The sequence below is a fragment of the Mobula hypostoma genome, chromosome 19 (genome assembly GCF_963921235.1).
Source record: "Mobula hypostoma chromosome 19, sMobHyp1.1, whole genome shotgun sequence".
Classification (NCBI taxonomy): Eukaryota; Metazoa; Chordata; class Chondrichthyes; order Myliobatiformes; family Myliobatidae; genus Mobula; species Mobula hypostoma.
This window is the reverse complement of record NC_086115.1, coordinates 53,802,247-53,821,259: the sequence shown is the minus strand read 5'-3', so window position 1 is coordinate 53,821,259 and position 19,013 is coordinate 53,802,247. Positions and strand designations below refer to the sequence as shown.

At 37.9% G+C, this 19,013-nt stretch overlaps 1 protein-coding gene across 7 annotated transcripts in view; it reads right to left on the bottom strand.

Moving 5' to 3' along the window:
* The window catches only part of LOC134359051 (arginyl-tRNA--protein transferase 1), a 183,041-nt gene that overhangs the window by 74,969 nt on the left and 89,059 nt on the right, over window positions 1–19,013 (bottom strand). For 6 of the 7 annotated variants that reach the window (XM_063071915.1, XM_063071920.1, XM_063071919.1 and 3 more), the window contains one exon: window positions 14,430–14,529. In XM_063071915.1, the coding sequence (XP_062927985.1) occupies window positions 14,430–14,529 (100 nt within the window). Of the gene's footprint in view, window positions 1–6,477; window positions 7,273–14,429; window positions 14,530–19,013 lie in introns of those variants that run through there. The other variant, XM_063071916.1, reaches the window with a different exon arrangement.

Sequence of the window (19,013 nt, the reverse complement as noted above, 5' to 3'; positions counted from 1 at the left end):
TCACTGTCCCACAGATGCTCACTCACTGAGAGATCTGTGACCTGACCCGGTTCATTACCTAATACTAGATCTAGTATGGCATTTCCCCTAGTTGGCCTGTCAACATACTGTGACAGGAATCCATTCTGGACACACTTAACAAACTCTGCCCCGTCCAAACCCTTGGAACTAATCAGGTGCCAATCAATATTAGGGAAGTTAAAGTCACCCTTCGTAACAACCCTGTTATTTTTGCATCTTTCTAAAATCTGACCCCTAATCTGCTCCTCGGTATCTCTGCTGCTACCAGGGGGCCTATAGAATACTCCCAATAGAGTAACTGCTCCCTTCCTGTTCCTGACTTCAACCCAAAAGAGGATCCTGCTACATTGAAATTCTACACTTCTTCTTCTTGTTTTACGGCGGTCGGCACCCAGCTTAATGGTGCATTACTGCCACCTCCTGCTCCGGAGTGTGCAATAGACTTACATTCCAAATTCCTTCACCCAATCATACACACATATATACCCTAACCTACATTTTATCCTCCCATCTATTCCTGCTTATTCATCATATCCTATAAAAAACCCCTGTACCCCTTAAGACAGGGGTCCCCAACATTTTTTGCACTGCGGACCGGTTTAATATTGACAATATTCTTGTGGACCGGCCGATCCGGGGGGGGGGAGGGGGTAGCATTGGCGATATGAGTCAGCTGCATCTTTCCTCATTCCCTGTCACGTCCACTGTTGAGCCATTACGCATGCGAGGTCATTACCCGCGCGTCATGCATGTCAGCGCGGGAAGGAGATCAACTCCTCGACCTTGCAAATGACGGCGGGCTGAAAAGTATGTTTCACATAATATCTCTGCCGGCATTCTGGATCAAAATCAAGGCTGAATATCCTGAGATAGCCACAAAAGCATTGAAAACGTCCATTTCCAACATATCTCTGCAATGAAGGCAACGAAAACTAAATTGCGGAATAGACTGGACATAAGGAAGCCCCTTCGAGTATCGCTGTCTCCCACCACCCCTCGATGGGACCATCTTGTTGCAGGAAAACAAGCCCAGGGCTCCCACTGATTCAGCGATATTGGTGTGTTGCAATGATTATATATGTTCATACGGGGAAAATATGTGCTGTGTGTTTAATATCCAAACGTTACTTAAAATGTTATGATGCTATTGACTTACTTATGTAACCATATAACAATTACAGCACGGGAACAGGCTATCTCTGCCTTTCTAGTCCATGCTGAACTCTTACTCTCACCTAGTCCCACCGACCTGCACTCAGCCCATAACCCTCCATTCCTTTCCTGTCCATATACCTATCCAATTTAACTTTAAATGATAATATCGAATAATGAATAATGACACTTTCAAGTGCTCACATGGAAGATATAAGGAATAAGAACTCTCCACTGAAAAAGCTTTAAACCGGTGAAGGATAGTAATGAGATGAAAATTCTAGATATGTTGAAAACAAATAAATCACAGGACTTTGGTTACTTAGCACAGAGAACGTACAGAAAATAACAACTAAAACCAGAATTTTGTATTACGGTTTTTGAAAGTCTGAACTAAAATACAATCAGAGACCTATTTGATGGTCAGCTGAGCTATGCTACCTTTGATCAGATCATCTTGTTGAAAACAAAAGCTCAGCCACTCTAGTTCTAATAACATATCACTAAATCATTGATGAAGTATTGACAATCATTTAGAAGGCATTAAAGTCCCTAGTAGCTTCAGGTACTCTCTAGCAAGCATTGCATTTGAATTTTTTTTCCAAAACTTGAGTGAAGAAAGATCATACAACTTTCAGTGTACTTCTTTTTGATGTTACAAATAATTTTTCTTGATCACTATACCATTCTTTATGCACAGTTAAGCTAATTCCAATCCAATTTAACTGCAACTTTGTTAAATATGATAGCTTAACTCAAGGTTTTCTAAACATATGTCACATAACTGTACAGTCCTGGTGAAGGGTCTTGGCCAGAAATGCCAACTGTTTATCTTTTGCAGAGATGCTGCCTGGCTTGCTGAGTTCCTTCAGCATTTTGTGCATTTAGTATTTCCAGCATCTGCAGACTTTCTTATGTTTAAATGTTTTCCTATTATCGCTCAAACAGATAAATTGTTTAATTAACTGTCTTTTAGTTTTTGGCGAAAATAATACTAAATCATATTAATTAATTTAACTTAATTGCATTTTGATTATACATTTTTTTCTTTAATTGGAAAAATAAATTTTGATTAAAAAGTAATATTTGGCCAACCCAGCCTGCTTAAAATATCCTGGCAAAATATTTAATTGTGTTAATTTTAATTCATGTAATCATGAACTGGAGTATTCAAACAGGTTTTGATGGAGAGACAAATGAAGGATAAAGAAACATGGACCAGTGAGAGTCAGTGTTGCTTTCACATCCATCATGTTTATGGGAATTGTTCAAGGAGGAAACAAATCTCACAGATTAAGGCTAATTAGAAGCAGTATATACTTATATTTTGGCAAACCGCCGAACATGGTGCCATACATGCTATTAGCCTAAAGGGCTGGAGGCACTAAACTTGGTTTCTGGAGTGAATCAAAAATTGGCTCGATCAGAGGAAGTAAAGGGGGAGCTTTTTTTAAAAAAAATGCACTCAAACGTAAGAAAATGATTAGCAGAGTATCATTATTGTCAGCAATGATTTGAAAATGGAAATACAAACAAAACTGTAAATAAAAACACAGCAGGGGCACAGCAAATTACAGGAAGCAAGGGCAAATACCAACCAAATGAAATATTGTGCTTGGTAATGTGTAAGTTATTTACAGCACACCAAGGATAATGACCAAGAACACTGCTGGATAACATGTTAAAACCATAAATGTAACATCAGAGAAGTGATAAAACAAAATGACTATATACAAGAGACGGCACAAATTGGAAAGGATGACTGTACTGTGAGTATATGCTAAACCAATTTTGATCAATAGTACTCACTGATTTTACAAAAGGAAATTCTAGACTTGAGTGTGCAAGCTTACACAATTTGAAAAAAATGGTTCATCATTTGCAGATCAATTTATTGAAATCATTAACTGACAATGCAACCTGTTACTTTCTCCATAGGCACTGCTTGATCTGCTGAGCATCCAATAATAATGTAAATAGTAACCCACAGATGTTTAACCCTCAAGAAAATCTGTCTCTTCAGGCTTAAACTACATTTAGTTTATGTGACGAAGATGGATTATTCCCAATACGGTTGAGCTTCAGTCAATAAAAATAAGCAGCATGTCATAACTAGTATCAGTAGTTTTTACTGATCTATACAGCACTGCATGCATGAGCTACATAATGGAAATCCTGCCCACGCTCCCACAGCAACTTAACCCTGGTGTCATTCTATCTAGTTACACTGTCTGGAACAAAAGCTGAAACATTAGATATATTTTTGTGATAGATGGCATTTTATCGCATCAGAACGTACCATAAGGTCTCTTTTTACTAGACTGGTCTGTAATTAATCACCTTGTTAAAATAAAAGAGACCATTATTCTAGGTTTGAGTTAAACAGAAACTGCTCTTAGACTTTCACTGTTCTCAACAGTCTTTTAGGCAGACGCCTAAGATAAACAGTTACTTTCAAATCTAACTTATTTCTTATAACTGAGATACAAAATAGATCATTTAATATTTGTTGAATCATAAAACTTCGTTATATGGAAGTCAGAAGATAATCTGCTTCTGCTTATGTACATGTATATTTATGGCCTCAACTGGGCTAACAGTCTTTATAGCTTGACAGTACCGCAAATCACCTGTGAATGCGCTCAGCGGTGGACCTGTTCCCTTGAGTACCTGTCATGAATTAAATGCATTCAAGTGACATCTCTTCAAACAAAGCCCTGACTGAATTCAGAGAGAAGCCTCTGTGTTCTAATTTAAAAGAAACAGTTTTAATAACTTATCAGTGAGCAACAGCTACCAATTTATCAAGATTTAGCATGCATAAACAGTGTGCACAATATAAAACAAATAACTCAAAAGCTAAGGTCTTTCAACTCTCTCAGCACTCCTTTTGGTACATTCTTTCCTTTAAACAAAAGCTTATAATAGAAAATGAACTCAAAATATCACATGCACACGTATGTATTCTTTGGCCCGAGTGCTCAAATTTTCCATTCATGACACACAAAAAATCAAAAAAAAAGTAACCAGTTATGAATTACTCAGATTGTCAAGATCTAATTGAGTTTACAAAGTTGACTAATTGGCCATACTAGCAAAGAGTCTGCCCAAAATTGAAGTCAGTGAGAAAGAAGGAAAATCTAATTGACTGGAATCAAGAAAAATGGTTATGGCTGTGGCAAGTCAATAACTTCACAGAAGTCACAGTATGATTTCTTCAAGCAATCACATAAATGGTGGTTGTAGGAGTCACAGCCTGGGTTTTCATGAAATAAAACACTCCAGAGCTTTTTCAACATTGACATGTACATCAGATGGAATACTCTCTACTTGCCCTCATGGGTGCAAAGCTTCTACATTCTGGAATCTTGAAACAACACAGGAAAACAGTTAACTTGATAGGTATTCCAATTATAACCATAGTCATTCTCCCTACCAATGGTGCAATATAAGTGCAGTGAATACAATCTACAAGATGCACAGCAGCAATTCACCAAAATTTCTTTGACAGTGTCTGCCAAATGCAAGACTTGTTTTCAAGGTACTGAGGGACACAGGAATATCAAGGTCTGCACTTCATGTAACAAATACCCTGACTTGAAAATATATAGAAATATTATCAAAAAGGTAAATTAGTGATTTGTCTGTGCTTTTGGAACTGAGCGTCACTCTAAATGACTTTTTAATTTGTCCAAACCTAGTTAATTGAAAATACAGTGGTTAGTCACCATGCTGAATAGCTAGAGATTTTCCAACCAAAATGAAAGCTCATGGTCCCTCCTGTGGATCAAATTATTCCAAACTTGATAATAATTTCTCCCTGCAACACACACAAAATACTGGAGGAACTCCGCAGGCTAGGCAGCATCTACGGAAGAGTAAACAGTTGATGTTTCAGGCCAAGACCCTTCATCAGAACTGGAGAAAAAAGTAGTCAGAGTAAGAAGGTAGGGGGAGGAGAGGAAGAAATACAAGGTGATAGGTGAAACCAGAAAGGGGTGAAGTAAAGAGCTGGGAAGTTGATTGATGAAATAGATAAAAGGGCTGGAGAAGGGGAGATCTGGTAGGAGAGTACAGAAGGCCATGAAAGAAAGGGATGAGGGAGGAGCACAGGAGGGAAGCGATGTGTAGGCAAATTAGGTGAGAGAGGAAAAAGGGGATGAGGATTGGCAGAGCTGGAGGGGGCCATTACCGGAAGTTCGTGAAATTGATGTTCATGACACATCAGGTTGGAGGCTACTCAGATGGAATACCAGCTGTTGCTCTTCCAACAGTAGAGGGGGCCATGGATTGACATGTTGGATGGGAATGGGAAGTGGAATTAAAATGGGTGGCCACTGGGAGATCCCATTTTTTCTGGCATTTAGTCTGAAGGACAAAAAATTCAATTTTGATTTCATCAGACCATAGAACCTTCTTCCAACTGACTTCAGAGTCTCCCACGTGCCTTCTGGCAAATCCTAGCCAAGATTTCATGTGAGTATTTTTCAACAATGACTTTCTCTTTGCCACTCTCCCATACAGCTGTGACTGATGAAGCACCTGAGCAACAGCTGTATGCACAGTCTCTCCTATCTCAGCCACTGAAGCTTGTAACTCCTCTAGCGTTGTCATAGGTCTCTTGGTGGCCTCCCTCACTAGTCCCCTTCTTGTACGGTCACTCAGTGTTTCAAGATGGCCTGCTCTAGGCAGATTTACAGTTGTGCCATATTCTTTCCATTTATCAATTAGGGACTTAACTGTACTCCAAGGGATATTCAGTGACTTGGAAATTTTCTTGCAACCATCTCTAGATGTGTGCTTTTCAATAACCTTTTCAAGAATTGCTTGGACTGTTCTTTTGTCTTATGGTGTAGTTTTTGCTAGGATACTGACTCACCAGCAGTTGGACCTCCCAGATACAGTTATATTTTTACTACAATCAATTGAATCACCTTGACTACACATGGTGATCTCTATTTAACTAATGTGACTTCTAAAACCAGATGGGTACACCAGTGATGATTTAGTGTGTCATATTAAAGGTGATGCAAACAATTATTTTGTGTTTTATATTTGCAATTAATTTTGATCACTTTGTAGAGATGTTTTCACTTTGTTACGAAAGAATCTTTTTCTGTTGATCAGTGTCAAAAAATAACCAAATTAAATCCACTGTGATTGAACGTTGTAAAGCAATAAAACATGAAAACTTCCGGGGGGGGGGGTGGTTGGGGAAGAATACTTTTTATAGGCACTGTAGATAGTGGGTGGCCCACGATAGTAAAGTATTGAATGTCAAGAATCAGTGAAACAACTATGCCTGGCTGGAAATTCTCAGTGCCTGGTTCTTTTGTGACACAAATGTCATCTGCCACTTCTCAGTCCCTGTCTGACTATTGCTAAGTATGGATTATTTCATTGTTGGGGAGTTGGAAGTTAAACTGAACCTTGGCCAATCATCAGCAAACCTCCCCATTTGTGACTTTGTAATGGAAGAAGCAACTAAAGATGGTTGTATCCAAGATATTGTCACGAGAGACTCTTCCAGTGATTAGCTTGAGGATGGAACGACGTGACTAAAAATATATTAAAGATTTTTTTCCATTTTGAATCAAATGGGCCACCTAGACATTAATCCTTTATTTTGAAGCACAGTGTCCATAAAGTCCAAATACAATTTAAGTCACCAAACACAAAAACACAGTAATTCATCTTACCTTCAATTATTTTCACATAAATTTTATTTGAACTATTGAAAACTATTGACCTGGGGTAGAGTCCTTGAAAGTGAGTCCAAAGGAAAGACTTCCAGGTCATCAAGGGAATGGCGGCGTAAGGAAAAGGTCTCTCGACAAAAAAGAAGGTAAACTGCCCCAAAATCGAATTTAGACAAATACTTAATATTGCATAACTATATTAATAAAAGGGGCAAGGATGATGTCTAAGAACAAGATTAAAAAGTCCGCTCCGAAGGCTGATAAACATAAAGAGACGCAGCAAGGCGACGGGCCTACCTCCCCCACGGCAAGCCAGGACGGAAATAATGAGGGGGAATCGGTGACTCTGTCTTTGATTCTCGGAGAGATTCGTGAGTTCCGACAAGATAACAGCAAACAGCTGGAAGATATTAAAGGAGAAATAGTAAAAACTAACTTGCGGATAGATGAAGCCGAAGCGAGGATTGTTGGAATTGAAGAGAAGCTACAAAACGCAGAGGAGGTGATAGCAGAAATGCTGAAGCTACAAGACCAGCTCCAGTGGAAACTAATAGATCAAGAAGGCCACTCGAGAAGGGAAAATGTGAGGATCTACGGAGTTCCCGAAGGAACTGAAGGTAAACCCGGATTGATGATTCCCTTCGTGGAGAAGCTACTTAGAGAGAACCTTGATATACTGGCCGCAAAAGACCTACAGATAGAAAGGGCTCACCGCGCGTTGGCACCACAGCCTCCGGCAGGCGCCCAGCCCAAATCGATTCTGGTCAGATTTCTCAGTTACAGAACGAAGGAAGAGGTGCTTAAAAGGGCATGGCAAAAGAAAGGTTTCATGTAGAACAACTGTAAAATCAGTTTAGACCACGACTACGCACCAGGGATTCTTGCCAGACGGAAGGAATATACGGAAACACGGAGAGTCCTGAAGGAAAACAACATCAGACTCCAGACTCTGTATCCAGCTCGGCTGAGAGTCTTTTACGATGAAGGGACAAAAACTTACGCTACAGTGGAGGAGGCAACATCGGACCTGGCGGACCGGGGACTACCTATTAAAGTTATCACCCAACCAGAGTCGCTACTGGAGAGGATTCAGCAGAAGTCGTGGCAGTTAGTGGGGCGAGGACGCTCCACACGAACCAGAGTGTCAAACTACAAGGAAAAGCTGCAAATATTCAGACGCGAATGTACAGAGAACACAGATTAATTAAGAGAAATGACTGAAAAGAGTAAATCGGACTTAAAGGTAAAATGAAAACTGGTAACTGAAAATAAACTAGGCGGAATAACTTGAATGATAGCAACTTGGTCGAGACATAAATAGGAGAAAATTCTCTATGATTATTCAAACTGCTGCGGGCCCTCTAACACAGGGTGAAGATAGAGGTTATCCCTCTGAACTGAGGCGGGTCGGTGCTCAGGCCTCACTGTGGGAAGTCAGGAAATTTTCAAATGTTACACGTTCAAAAATGTCTAGGGTGTGGTTATATGTCTTGGTTTACTGTTGAGAAGGGATTGCTTACTGTTTGGTTAGAAAAGGAGAGTGTTTTTTTTCTACTAGAGAAAAATGCAAACTGAATTGGTAAAAATAATTTCCTATAATGTTAATGGGGTTTTGAATCCAATTAAAAGAAATAAGATTATGCCTAAATTGAAAAAAGAGAGGGCACAAATAGCTTTCCTCCAGTAAACACATATGAGCCAATCTGAACATAGAAAATTAAGAAGAATGGGCTTTAAGCATGTATTTTATTCATCATATAAATTGAGTCACAAAAGAGGGGTAGCTACTTTAATATCAAGTACTCTTAATTATGAACATATTTCAGAGACTAAAGACAAAGAAGGACGGTTTGTAAAAATCACAAAAAGAATAGAAGGTACAGAAATAACATTGCTGAATGTTTATGCTCCTCCAGGTTGTGAATGGTCATTTTATAGACACATTTTTGACCTAATGGTCAGTTCTCAAGGGGTAGTAATTTGAGGAGGGGATTTTAATATTAGATTAAATCCTATATTAGATTCTTCAAGAATAGTTACTCAGAATAAACCTCTGACTCGGAAAGTGAACTCATTGATGGAGGAGTTGGGAATTATAGATGTCTGGAGGGAATTACACCCTACTAGTAAAGATTATACATATTACTCTTTCCCTCATTCAGCCTATTCAAGGATAGACTATTTCTTTATCTTTAATACAGATAGACTCAGGATAAAAAACTGTAATATTGCAACAATTGATCTGTTGGATCATAGCCCAGTCTCTATGTCTCTAATCCTGGAAAGGAAAATGAGGAAAACACTATGGAGGCTAAACTCACATATACTCAATAACCCGAAAGTAATGGAGAGATTAAGGGGAGAAATCAAAGAATATCTAGACCTTAATGACACGGGAGAAACATCACCAGTGATCTTATGGGATACATTGAAAGCTGTACTGAGAGGGAAAATTATTTCCATTACCACTCACATGAAAAAAATCAATGCACAAAAATTAGCAGACCTTCAAGGAAAATTAAAACAACTTCAAGTTGCAGATAGCAACAAAAGTAATTCAAATCGAAAACAGGAAATTAGGAAATTGCAAAGTGAAATTGACGATATTTATACGTTGGAAACTCAAAGAAATTTTCTTTACCTGAGACAAAAGAATTATGAAGTAGGAGGTAAATCAGCTAGATTATTAGCATATAAATTACGAAAACAACAAGCAGACAATACAATTCATAAAATAAAGAATCCAAAGACAAAGCTTGTGGAGAGTACAATAGGGAAAATTCAAGAGAGTTTTGAAACATATTATCGAGAGCTGTACTCCCAACCCCGGGCCCCCAATGAGCCAGTGTACTGAATTTTTTTAGATCTACCTAAACTTACAGATTTACAAAATGAAAGTTTATTAGAGCCAGTAACTGTCAAAGAACTGAACGTGGCCATCTCTAGGTTAAAGACTGGAAAGTCCCCGGGTTCTGATGGGTTTACCTCAGAGTGGTACAAGTCCCTGAAGACACAGTTAGCCCCATTACTACTTAACACCTTTAATTGGATCTTGCAGAGAGGAGAAACTCCACCTTCCTGGAGAGAAGCGATTATTTCAGTTATTCCTAAAGAGGGTAAAGATAAACTAGAATGTGGCAATTATCGGCCAATTAGTGTTCTTAATTTAGATTACAAACTATTTACATCTATATTAGCGTGCAGATTGGAAAAGCTTTTACCTGGCCTAATCCACTTAGACCAGACTGGATTTATTCAACAAAGACAAACACAGGACAACATAAGGAGAACTCTGCACATATTGGAACAGGTTAATAAGAACAAGACAGAGACAATGGTAGTAGGATTGGACGCTGAGAAAGCTTTTGATTCGGTTAGTTGGGCATTCCTATACAGAGAGTTAGGAAGATTCAGCTTTCAAGAAAAGTTTATTAAAGTAATTCAGACTCTATATGACAGCCCTACAGCCCGAATTAAGATAAATGGGGACCTCTGACTCCTTTATTTTAGAGAGAGGCACTAGACAGGGATGCCCAATTTCTCCTCTCCTTTTTGCGCTATATATTGAACCGCTTGCCCAACTAATAAGACAGAGCGAAATCGTAAAAGGTATCAAGGTGGCAGGGATTGAACAGAAAGTGACGTTATTCGCAGATGATGTTTTGGTCTATCTGAGTGAACCAGAAAAATCATTTATAGGATTGTTTACACTGTTGGATGACTTTGGGAAAATATCAGGTTATAAGATAAATGTAAAGAAAATGCAGGTTAGGTCCCTAAATTATACACCATCCAAAAAATTGCAGGATACATGCGATCTTAAGTGGGAAGCTAAATCATTAAAATATTTAGGAATAACCCTGCCGAAGGATCTTTCAACACTGTCACAGGTAAATTATGGGCCATTAATCTCAGAGATAAAAGCAGATATGCATAGATGGAATCTTATCCCCTTTTTAAGTTTAAATTCAAGGATAAATACTATAAAAATGAATATTCTTCCTCGGTTATTGTATCTTTTCCATACTTTACCGGTGGAGGTGGATGATAATCAATTCAGGGAATGGGACAAATGGATTTCCCGCTTCATTTGGCAAGGAAAGAAACCTAGAATTCGATATAACACCTTACAGTTAGGGAAGGAAGGAGGAGGTATGGTTCTTCCTTGCCTGAGAAATTATTTTTATGCCTCACAGATAACCCCTCTGTTATATTGGTGTAATAGGGAATATAAGGCTAGATGGAAGGAAATAGAATTTGGATTAGTTGACAGTTTTCCTCTACAGGCCTCAATAGCTGACAAAAGATTGATGGCCCAGTTGGAAAAATTTAAAAACAGACGGATAAATCTTACATTAAAAGTATGGCAGAAGGTGGTTAATTCATGTGGAATTAATAACATGTTAAAACTCTTTAGATGGTGTGCATATGATACCGAATTCCTTCCCAACAGAGGAGATAAAAGATTTGAGCTATGGATAAAGAAAGGTCTTACAACCTACCTCTCATTTATAGATAAAAGAGTATTACAAAGTTTCCAAATCCTGCAGGACAAACATGGCCTAGAACATAATAACTTTTTTAGGTACCTTCAAGTACGAAACTATGTTAACCAGAGTTGTAGATATACAGACCTATCAACAGTAGAATTAGAATTTTTCAAGATTTTGAATTCGGCTTGCAGTTCAATACCTAATAAATCAGTTTCTCGATTATATAATGCACTCTCCCATGCTAAAAATGTAAATACACTGTATATTAAAGAGAAGTAGGAGAAAGAAGCGGGGTTGGTACTTTTAGAGGAGGCTTGGGGGAAAATCTGCAGCTTTCAATGGTCCTCGACTAATTCTTTGACTTGGAGAGAACATTATTGGAAAAACATTATAAGATACTTCAAGACCCCATATCAGGAAAAATATAAAGATACAAATGTAATGTGTTGGAGAAGGTGCGGCTCCAAGGAGGCAAATCATTTTCATATTTTCTGGGACTGCCCTAAATTAAGTCTATATTGGGAAGGTATTCATAGAACATTAGTTAAGGTACTTAGGTCCCAGATACCTCTGAACTTTGAGACGCTCTATTTGGGGCATGTATTGTTTCTTGAACAGAAGGAAGATATAAAGTTGCTGCAGGCCCTCTTAGCGGCAAGTAAGAAATCAATCACTAGAAAATGGCTAAATCCAATACCACCTACATTAGAAGATTGGCACGAAATTATCTTGGAAATATTTAAAATGGAAAAGTTGACTTACTCCCTGAGAATTCAAAAAGAAAAATTTTATCAAATCTGGAATAAATAGATTGAATATATAACCCCAATGCCAGCAGACTTTAGATGACTCTCCTAATGATTTATACTGCTCTTCTCATCAACACAGTAATATTGCTAACGTAAGCACCCCTGGTCTAAATGTCTTTTTTTTTGTTTTCTTTTGGAAAACAGAGAATTAACACAAGTAAAGGGAAAGATTTGGGAAAGGGATAAAAAAAAATGAAAAAATTAAGTAAAGAAGTACATAGGGATTGGATAATTATGTCTGCGGGCAGGAGCAAGCATGAACAAATTAGGATATAAACACCTACAATGGTTGTTACATAGGCTTATATACAACATTTTGGACCAGTGGAAATGGTCCAGAAGGGTTATATGGAAACTATTATTACCATTTTTCTTAACAACTAATACCATTACTTAGCCTAATAGGTTAGATTTACCACAGTACATAATTATCTATTTAAGTTTTTATTTTCATTTTATATCATCTCAATGTGTACTTAAGAACGTATAAATAATTGTAGTTTTATACATATAAAAAAATGGAAAAGGTTATAAGTGTGAAAAAAGTACATGATATTTGTGAATTCCTTATCCAAATAAAAATAAAATTTAAAAAAAACTATTGACCTGGTATTAATATTCTGACCAAATGGTTCTGGTACAAATGAGCTTCTATGTTTCTCATAACAGATTCAAACGAAGACACAGATGGTATTAAAATTGGTCTGGAAAATCTAAAGGACTGATTTGCTGCTTAAGGGAAAGAAGCACAGAGGCTACTGCAGGTGTAGGCAGCATTCAATACAGGACTTTAGAACAAATAATAATTGTCGAATATGGCACAGTACAAATAATGTACTTTTCACTGCAGTGTATTAATCCCAACACCAGATCTCTTTATCTTTGTTTAATCATCTCCTATATGTAGTATTATCAAAGGTCTCTTGAAAGACCAAAAAGATTGGTATATCCTGATATATAAATTTGTCCAACATTATTTCTTTCATCGACGGCACTGACTCTGGCTAATCATTACATCATTTTCCAATTGCCTTAATAATAGATTCCAACACTTTTCCTGGAATTTGCCACCCTTATGTTTGGGAACCTTTCTAGAATCTGAGATTTGGAACATAGCAAACAATGTTATCTCTATAGCCACTGCCTTCAAAAGCCCTGGTAAAGGGTCTCAATCTGAAATTTTGACCTACAGATGCTGCCTGACTGGCTGCGTTCCACCAGCCTTCAGAACTCCAGGATGCCAGTCATCAGGTTCTGGAGATTCAATGCTTTTCACTCTTTAATTTTTCAAATATTAATAGTTTTCCATCAGCATTCATTTACTTGTGCTCCCTGGCAGGATTGTTTCCTATTAATACACAATAATTTGGGCAAAGAGATGCCATGAGCTGCAGGACAATGGTTTCAAAATGGTAATGTAACCAATGAGTCAGCTCTGCACAGAAACTGATATAATAATCTGCCTGTTCTACGTACTGCAAGTGAATGTCAACGAGCCATGCTCCAGCCCCCTTACTAGATGGGGTTTGGCATGCTGAACACAAAATGCTTTCTTCTATTTCATTTTCTACTTCCCCTCCATCCTTTCAATCCATTATTGGTGGGCGCCACATTGGAGTAGTGTGTAGCGTGATGCTATTGTGGTCCTGAGTTTGGAGTTCAATTCTGGCACTGCTCTGCAAGGAGTCTCTGTATGAACTCCCACTGGAATGTGTGGGCTTTCCCTGGGTGCTCCAGTTCCCTCCCACAGTCCAAAAATGTACTGGGTAGGTTCATTGGTCCTGTGATCAAGTTAGGGTTAATCAGGTTGTGGGATTGCTGGGCAGCATGGCTCGAAGGGCGGAGGGGCGCTGTATTGCTAAATAATAAATATCGCCTTAATGTCATACTCTGTAAAGTATCATATCATGGTTTTGAATTGTTGTTAATCTTCACAACTACATGAAGCTACCAGCACCTTGTGTTGCTACACTTAATGTAGCTTGTGTGCCAATATACAGTATAAATTATATACTTCCTTATTATTTCCTTTCCTCAATTATTAATCACATTTAAAAGCTCCTGGATATGCACTTGAAGAGCCATGAATTGCAAGGCTACAGAACAAATGCTATGAAGTGGGATTAGACTGGATAATTCTTGTTTAACTGGCACAAACATAATAGGTCAAAAGGGCTCCTGTATTGTTAATTTTCAAGTACTACGATTTTCCAACAATGGATAGGAAGTGACAGTGCAGCCAAACAAAACATTACCTTGTACTTCATTTTAGGACACGAATGGATGTAGAAGCCCATGTAATAATAACACAGATCAGGAACTGTCTTCTGTAGCTCAGTTGTAAAAGCAACTTCCCTAGAATAAATCATAGCACACAATCAAAATCAACGGGTATTTAAGTGTGTTATAAGCAATAAAAGGGTTATTCTTGGGCTATATTTCTCCTAGTTTCAGCATTCTAAAGATCTTTCTCTCCTTAATCCACTCCAATCATGCAAGGAGAATGGAAAATAACAAAAGCATTTTAAAGGACACAGCATTCAGAAAAGCATCTATGCCTAACACATGATGCTTCTATTTTAGCACCAGCTCTACAAGTAGCTGATCTGAAATTCAAACAGCCTGCGATTAAAGACCCCATTTAGCAGTTTCTAGTTAATATTCATGTATCCCGATATTTTTCTTGAACAGAGATCATCATCCCCAGCTGGGTAGAAAACAACAGAATAGGCAATAATGAAAGCATTTTTCTCCTTTGTGTTTCAACAAGCAAGAGAGAAGACTTCTCAGGCGCAAAACTAATTCATATGCAAATATACCACCTGCACAAATAAAAGTATAAGCATGCGTCTTAATCGAAACTTGGAATTTTAACAATGCAGTCAGTTGTACTGATTGGAAGGAAAAGAATGAAAAAGTGTTTTCCCAGTTTGAAGTACGGCATACATACGGAAGAGAAATACATATTATATTCTACATTTTATTTTAAATTGCTGTAGCCTGTTTTTTCAGGGGCCAGTTCTCTAGAGAGCTTGCTTTAATAACCAGCAGAGTTGAAAATACTCTTAGTAATTGGAAGCAGTCTCATGCTAAAAAAAAATTAATTATGCCGTGCAAAAACAAGGTAAGAATTAAATGCAAGAAATTTTTGATTTGACAATTTTAATTTGAGATCAAATGTTTTATTGCAAATTCAGATTTAGATCCTAGCTGGAATTGGACAGTATCTGGAGAGCTTGAGCATTTCTGAAACTTCAAATTTCAAGCAAGTCTTCAAGCTTTTGTGTCAAAGTTCCCCTTGATAGTTTCAGCTTTTTAGAGTGAGCACACAAAGTCACAGCAGCAAACTTTCCAAATGCAAATCATTAGCTAAAAATTTTCACATTTTATTCTGACCAGTTGCGAGTGAAGATGTAGTTCCATTTAGAACAGTCTACCAACCTAAATCATATGCATGTTAGCAAAAAGTATACAGCCCTTTCAGTCCTACTGATATGTGCCTGCATTTGTGTTCCACCTATCACTTCTCCTATTGCATTTCATCTGATTCATTGAATTTAGCATACTCTGCTCCAGCACATGCCTATCTAGTTTCTCAAGAGAGTGAATTTGTTGAATGCCTATGAGATGTCTTTGAAAGCAGTCTGCAGTTGAGCCGACTAAGGGATCAGCTATACTAGGTTGGGTGTCATGTAATGAATCAGAGGTGATTCGGGTGCTTAAGGTAAAAGAACCCTTAGGAGGCAGTGATCACAATATGATTGAGTTCAATTTGAACTTTGATAGGGAGAAAGTAAAGTCTGACGTAGCAGTATTTTAGTGGAGTAAAGGAAATTACAATGGTATGAGAAAGGAGTTGGCCAAAGTAAATTGGAAGGAGATGCTGGCAGGGATGGCAGCAAAGCAGCAATGGCTTGGGTTTCTGAAAATGAGGAAAGTGCAGGATAGATGTATTCCGAAAAGAAAGAAAAATACTCAAATAGCAAAATAGTACAACCATGGGTGTCAAGGGAAATCAAAGCTAAAGAAAAATCAAAAGAGAGGCCATACAACAAAGGAGAAATCAGCTGGAAGATAAAAGATTGGGAAGCTTTAAAAAAAGCCTACAGATAACAACTAAAAGAATTAGTAGGAGTGAAAAGATGAAATATAAAAGCAAGCTAGCAAACAATATCAAGGTGGATAGTAAAAGCTTTCTCAAGTATATAAAAATATAAAAAGAGATTAGACTGCTAGAAAATGAGGCTGAAGAAATAATATTGCCAGGTGTTGAAGGGTGTAAGGGATGAGAAGTGAGTGCTGTTACCATTACAAGGGAGCTCAAACAGCTGAAAGATCCAAAGGTATATAAGTCACCCGAACCACATGAACCACACCCTAGGGTCCTGAAAGAGGGAGCGGTAGAGATTGTGGTGGCATTAGAAATGATCTTTCAAGAATTACTGCACTCTGGCATGGTTCCAGAGGACTGGAAAATTGCAAATGTCACTCGACTCTTTAAGAAAAGAAGCAGCAGAGAGGAAATTATAGATCAGTTAGTCTAACCTCAGTGGTTGGAAACATATTGGATTCAATTGTTAATGATAAGGTTATGGAGTACTTGGAGACACAAGACTAGATTGAACAAAGTCAGCATGGTTTCCTTGAGGGCAAATCTTGCCTGACGAACCTGTTGGAATGTTTTGAGGAGATTACAAGTAGGATAAATAAAGGGGCAGCAGTGAATGTGGTATATTTGGATTTTCAGAAAGCCTTTGACAAGGTGCCTCATGAGGCTGCTACCAAACTAAGAACCCATGGTATTACAGGAAAGTTACTGGCATGGTTTGAGCATTGGCTGATTGGTAGGAGGCAGTGACTGGGAATAAAAGGATCCTTTCCTGGTTGGCTGCCAGTGACGAATGGTGTTCCACAGTGGTCAGTGTTGGGACTGCTTCTTTTTATGTTGTATATCAATGATTTAGATGATTGAATAGATGGCTTTGTTGCCAAGTTTGCAGATGATACTAAGATTGGTGGAGGTGCAGGTAATGTTGAGGAAATAGGAAGGCTTCAAAAGGACGGACAGATTAGAAGAATGGGCAAGAAAGTGGCAAATGAAATACAGTGTTGGAAAATGCAAGGTCATATCTTTGGTAGAAGAAATAAATGAGGAGATTATTTTCTAAATGGGGGGAAAATCCAAACATCTGAAATGCAAAGGGACTTGGGTGTCCTTGTGCAAAACACTCTAAAGATTAACTTGGGTATGTTTAAGGCAGAAATTGATAAGTTGTTGATTGGACGTGGCACCAAAGGTCATGGAGAAAAGTCCGTGGAGTGAGGCTGAGGAGGGGGATAATAAAAAGGATCAGTCATGATTGAATGGCAGAGAAGACTCGATGGGCCAAATGGCCTAATTCTGCTCCTATGTCTTATGGACAAACCATAATTTTTGCTTGTCAAAGGAGCTACTTTGATTAGCAAAAGATGATATATGATTTGTCATAGCACTTTTCACTTCTCGTTTTGTAGCTTGTTTCTTACCAATTCACATGTTCTGACCCATGTCATGAATCTTCTATGTGTTGTCACCTCATATCTATTGTGTTACCCTTAAAAACATTTATTTTTACTTCAATGTGTGATACAAAGCTGGCTAAGTGATTTTTCCTCTTGAAATCTTAGCTTACCACTCATTGTACTTCTAGCTTTTAACTCTCCGTACTAACTATACTTTTACTCCCCCAGAATTTCTGATGTGCGTAGGTATAATTGTAGCATGCATTTTACCCTCCCCATAACATCATCAACCTTCTAACATAAGCAGCATTATATATTAAATATGAAGCTATAATTAAACGTGGAGTCAACTAAGCTGTAAAGACTAGATACAATATTAGTACACAAGAATTACTCTAATGAAGGTTGAAGCTACTGATTTGTTAGTGTAAAATTCATTTATTTTTATACTTTATAGCACATTCTTTGCTCAATCTGTCAACTCTTATGTCCATGGCAATTTAACAGGATTAGCACTTGAATAGTTTATGATTTGCAATATTATTTTTGAGAACAGGACTACTTGTTGGCTCAGAGAGGACTGTCAAATCAGGGCTGAATTCATGACATAAGCATATACAAGGTGAAGAAAAGCAACATTTAAATATAGTTGAGAATAATAATTTGGAGCTGGTAGTTGCCTCAATGGAAACAAATCATTCAAATACCTGATAAAAGGTTGAGGCAAAATTACCGGCTGTCAACACAACATAGATTTTTACCCCTACTACATATGAATTGCACCCATAGAACAAGAAATAATGACAATGGCAACTTAAAAAATATATCAGGCAGATTAGTTTGATATGCATAGACTTACCCAAATATTAAGTCATTCTGAGGAGAGAGTCTTAAACCTTGTTCCCAACTGATGTTAAACAGATCTGCAGATGCACTTTTGCCTCCCTCCCTCCTTAAATAATAGAAATCCATGTGCGATTTTTCAGTGCAATATTAAGTTTCTGAATCCAAAATGTTGATGGAGAATTTATTTGGTGTCTTGGTTTTGCTTGTTAAATTGCAAGCAAATTTAAAAGCAATTCATTAGCACTTTATCCTCCATAAGAATATTTATCTATTTTATTTAGATACAGCATGGAATACGACCTTCCAGTCCCTCGAGCTGCACCATTCAGCAAACCCCAATTAACTCCCGATTTAACCCTAGCCTAATCATGGACAATTTACAATGATCAATTAATCTCCTAAACTGATATGCCTTTGGACTGTGGGAGGAAACCAGAGAACCCAGAGAAGCCCCAAACATTCCACGGGGAGGACATACAGATGACGTCGGA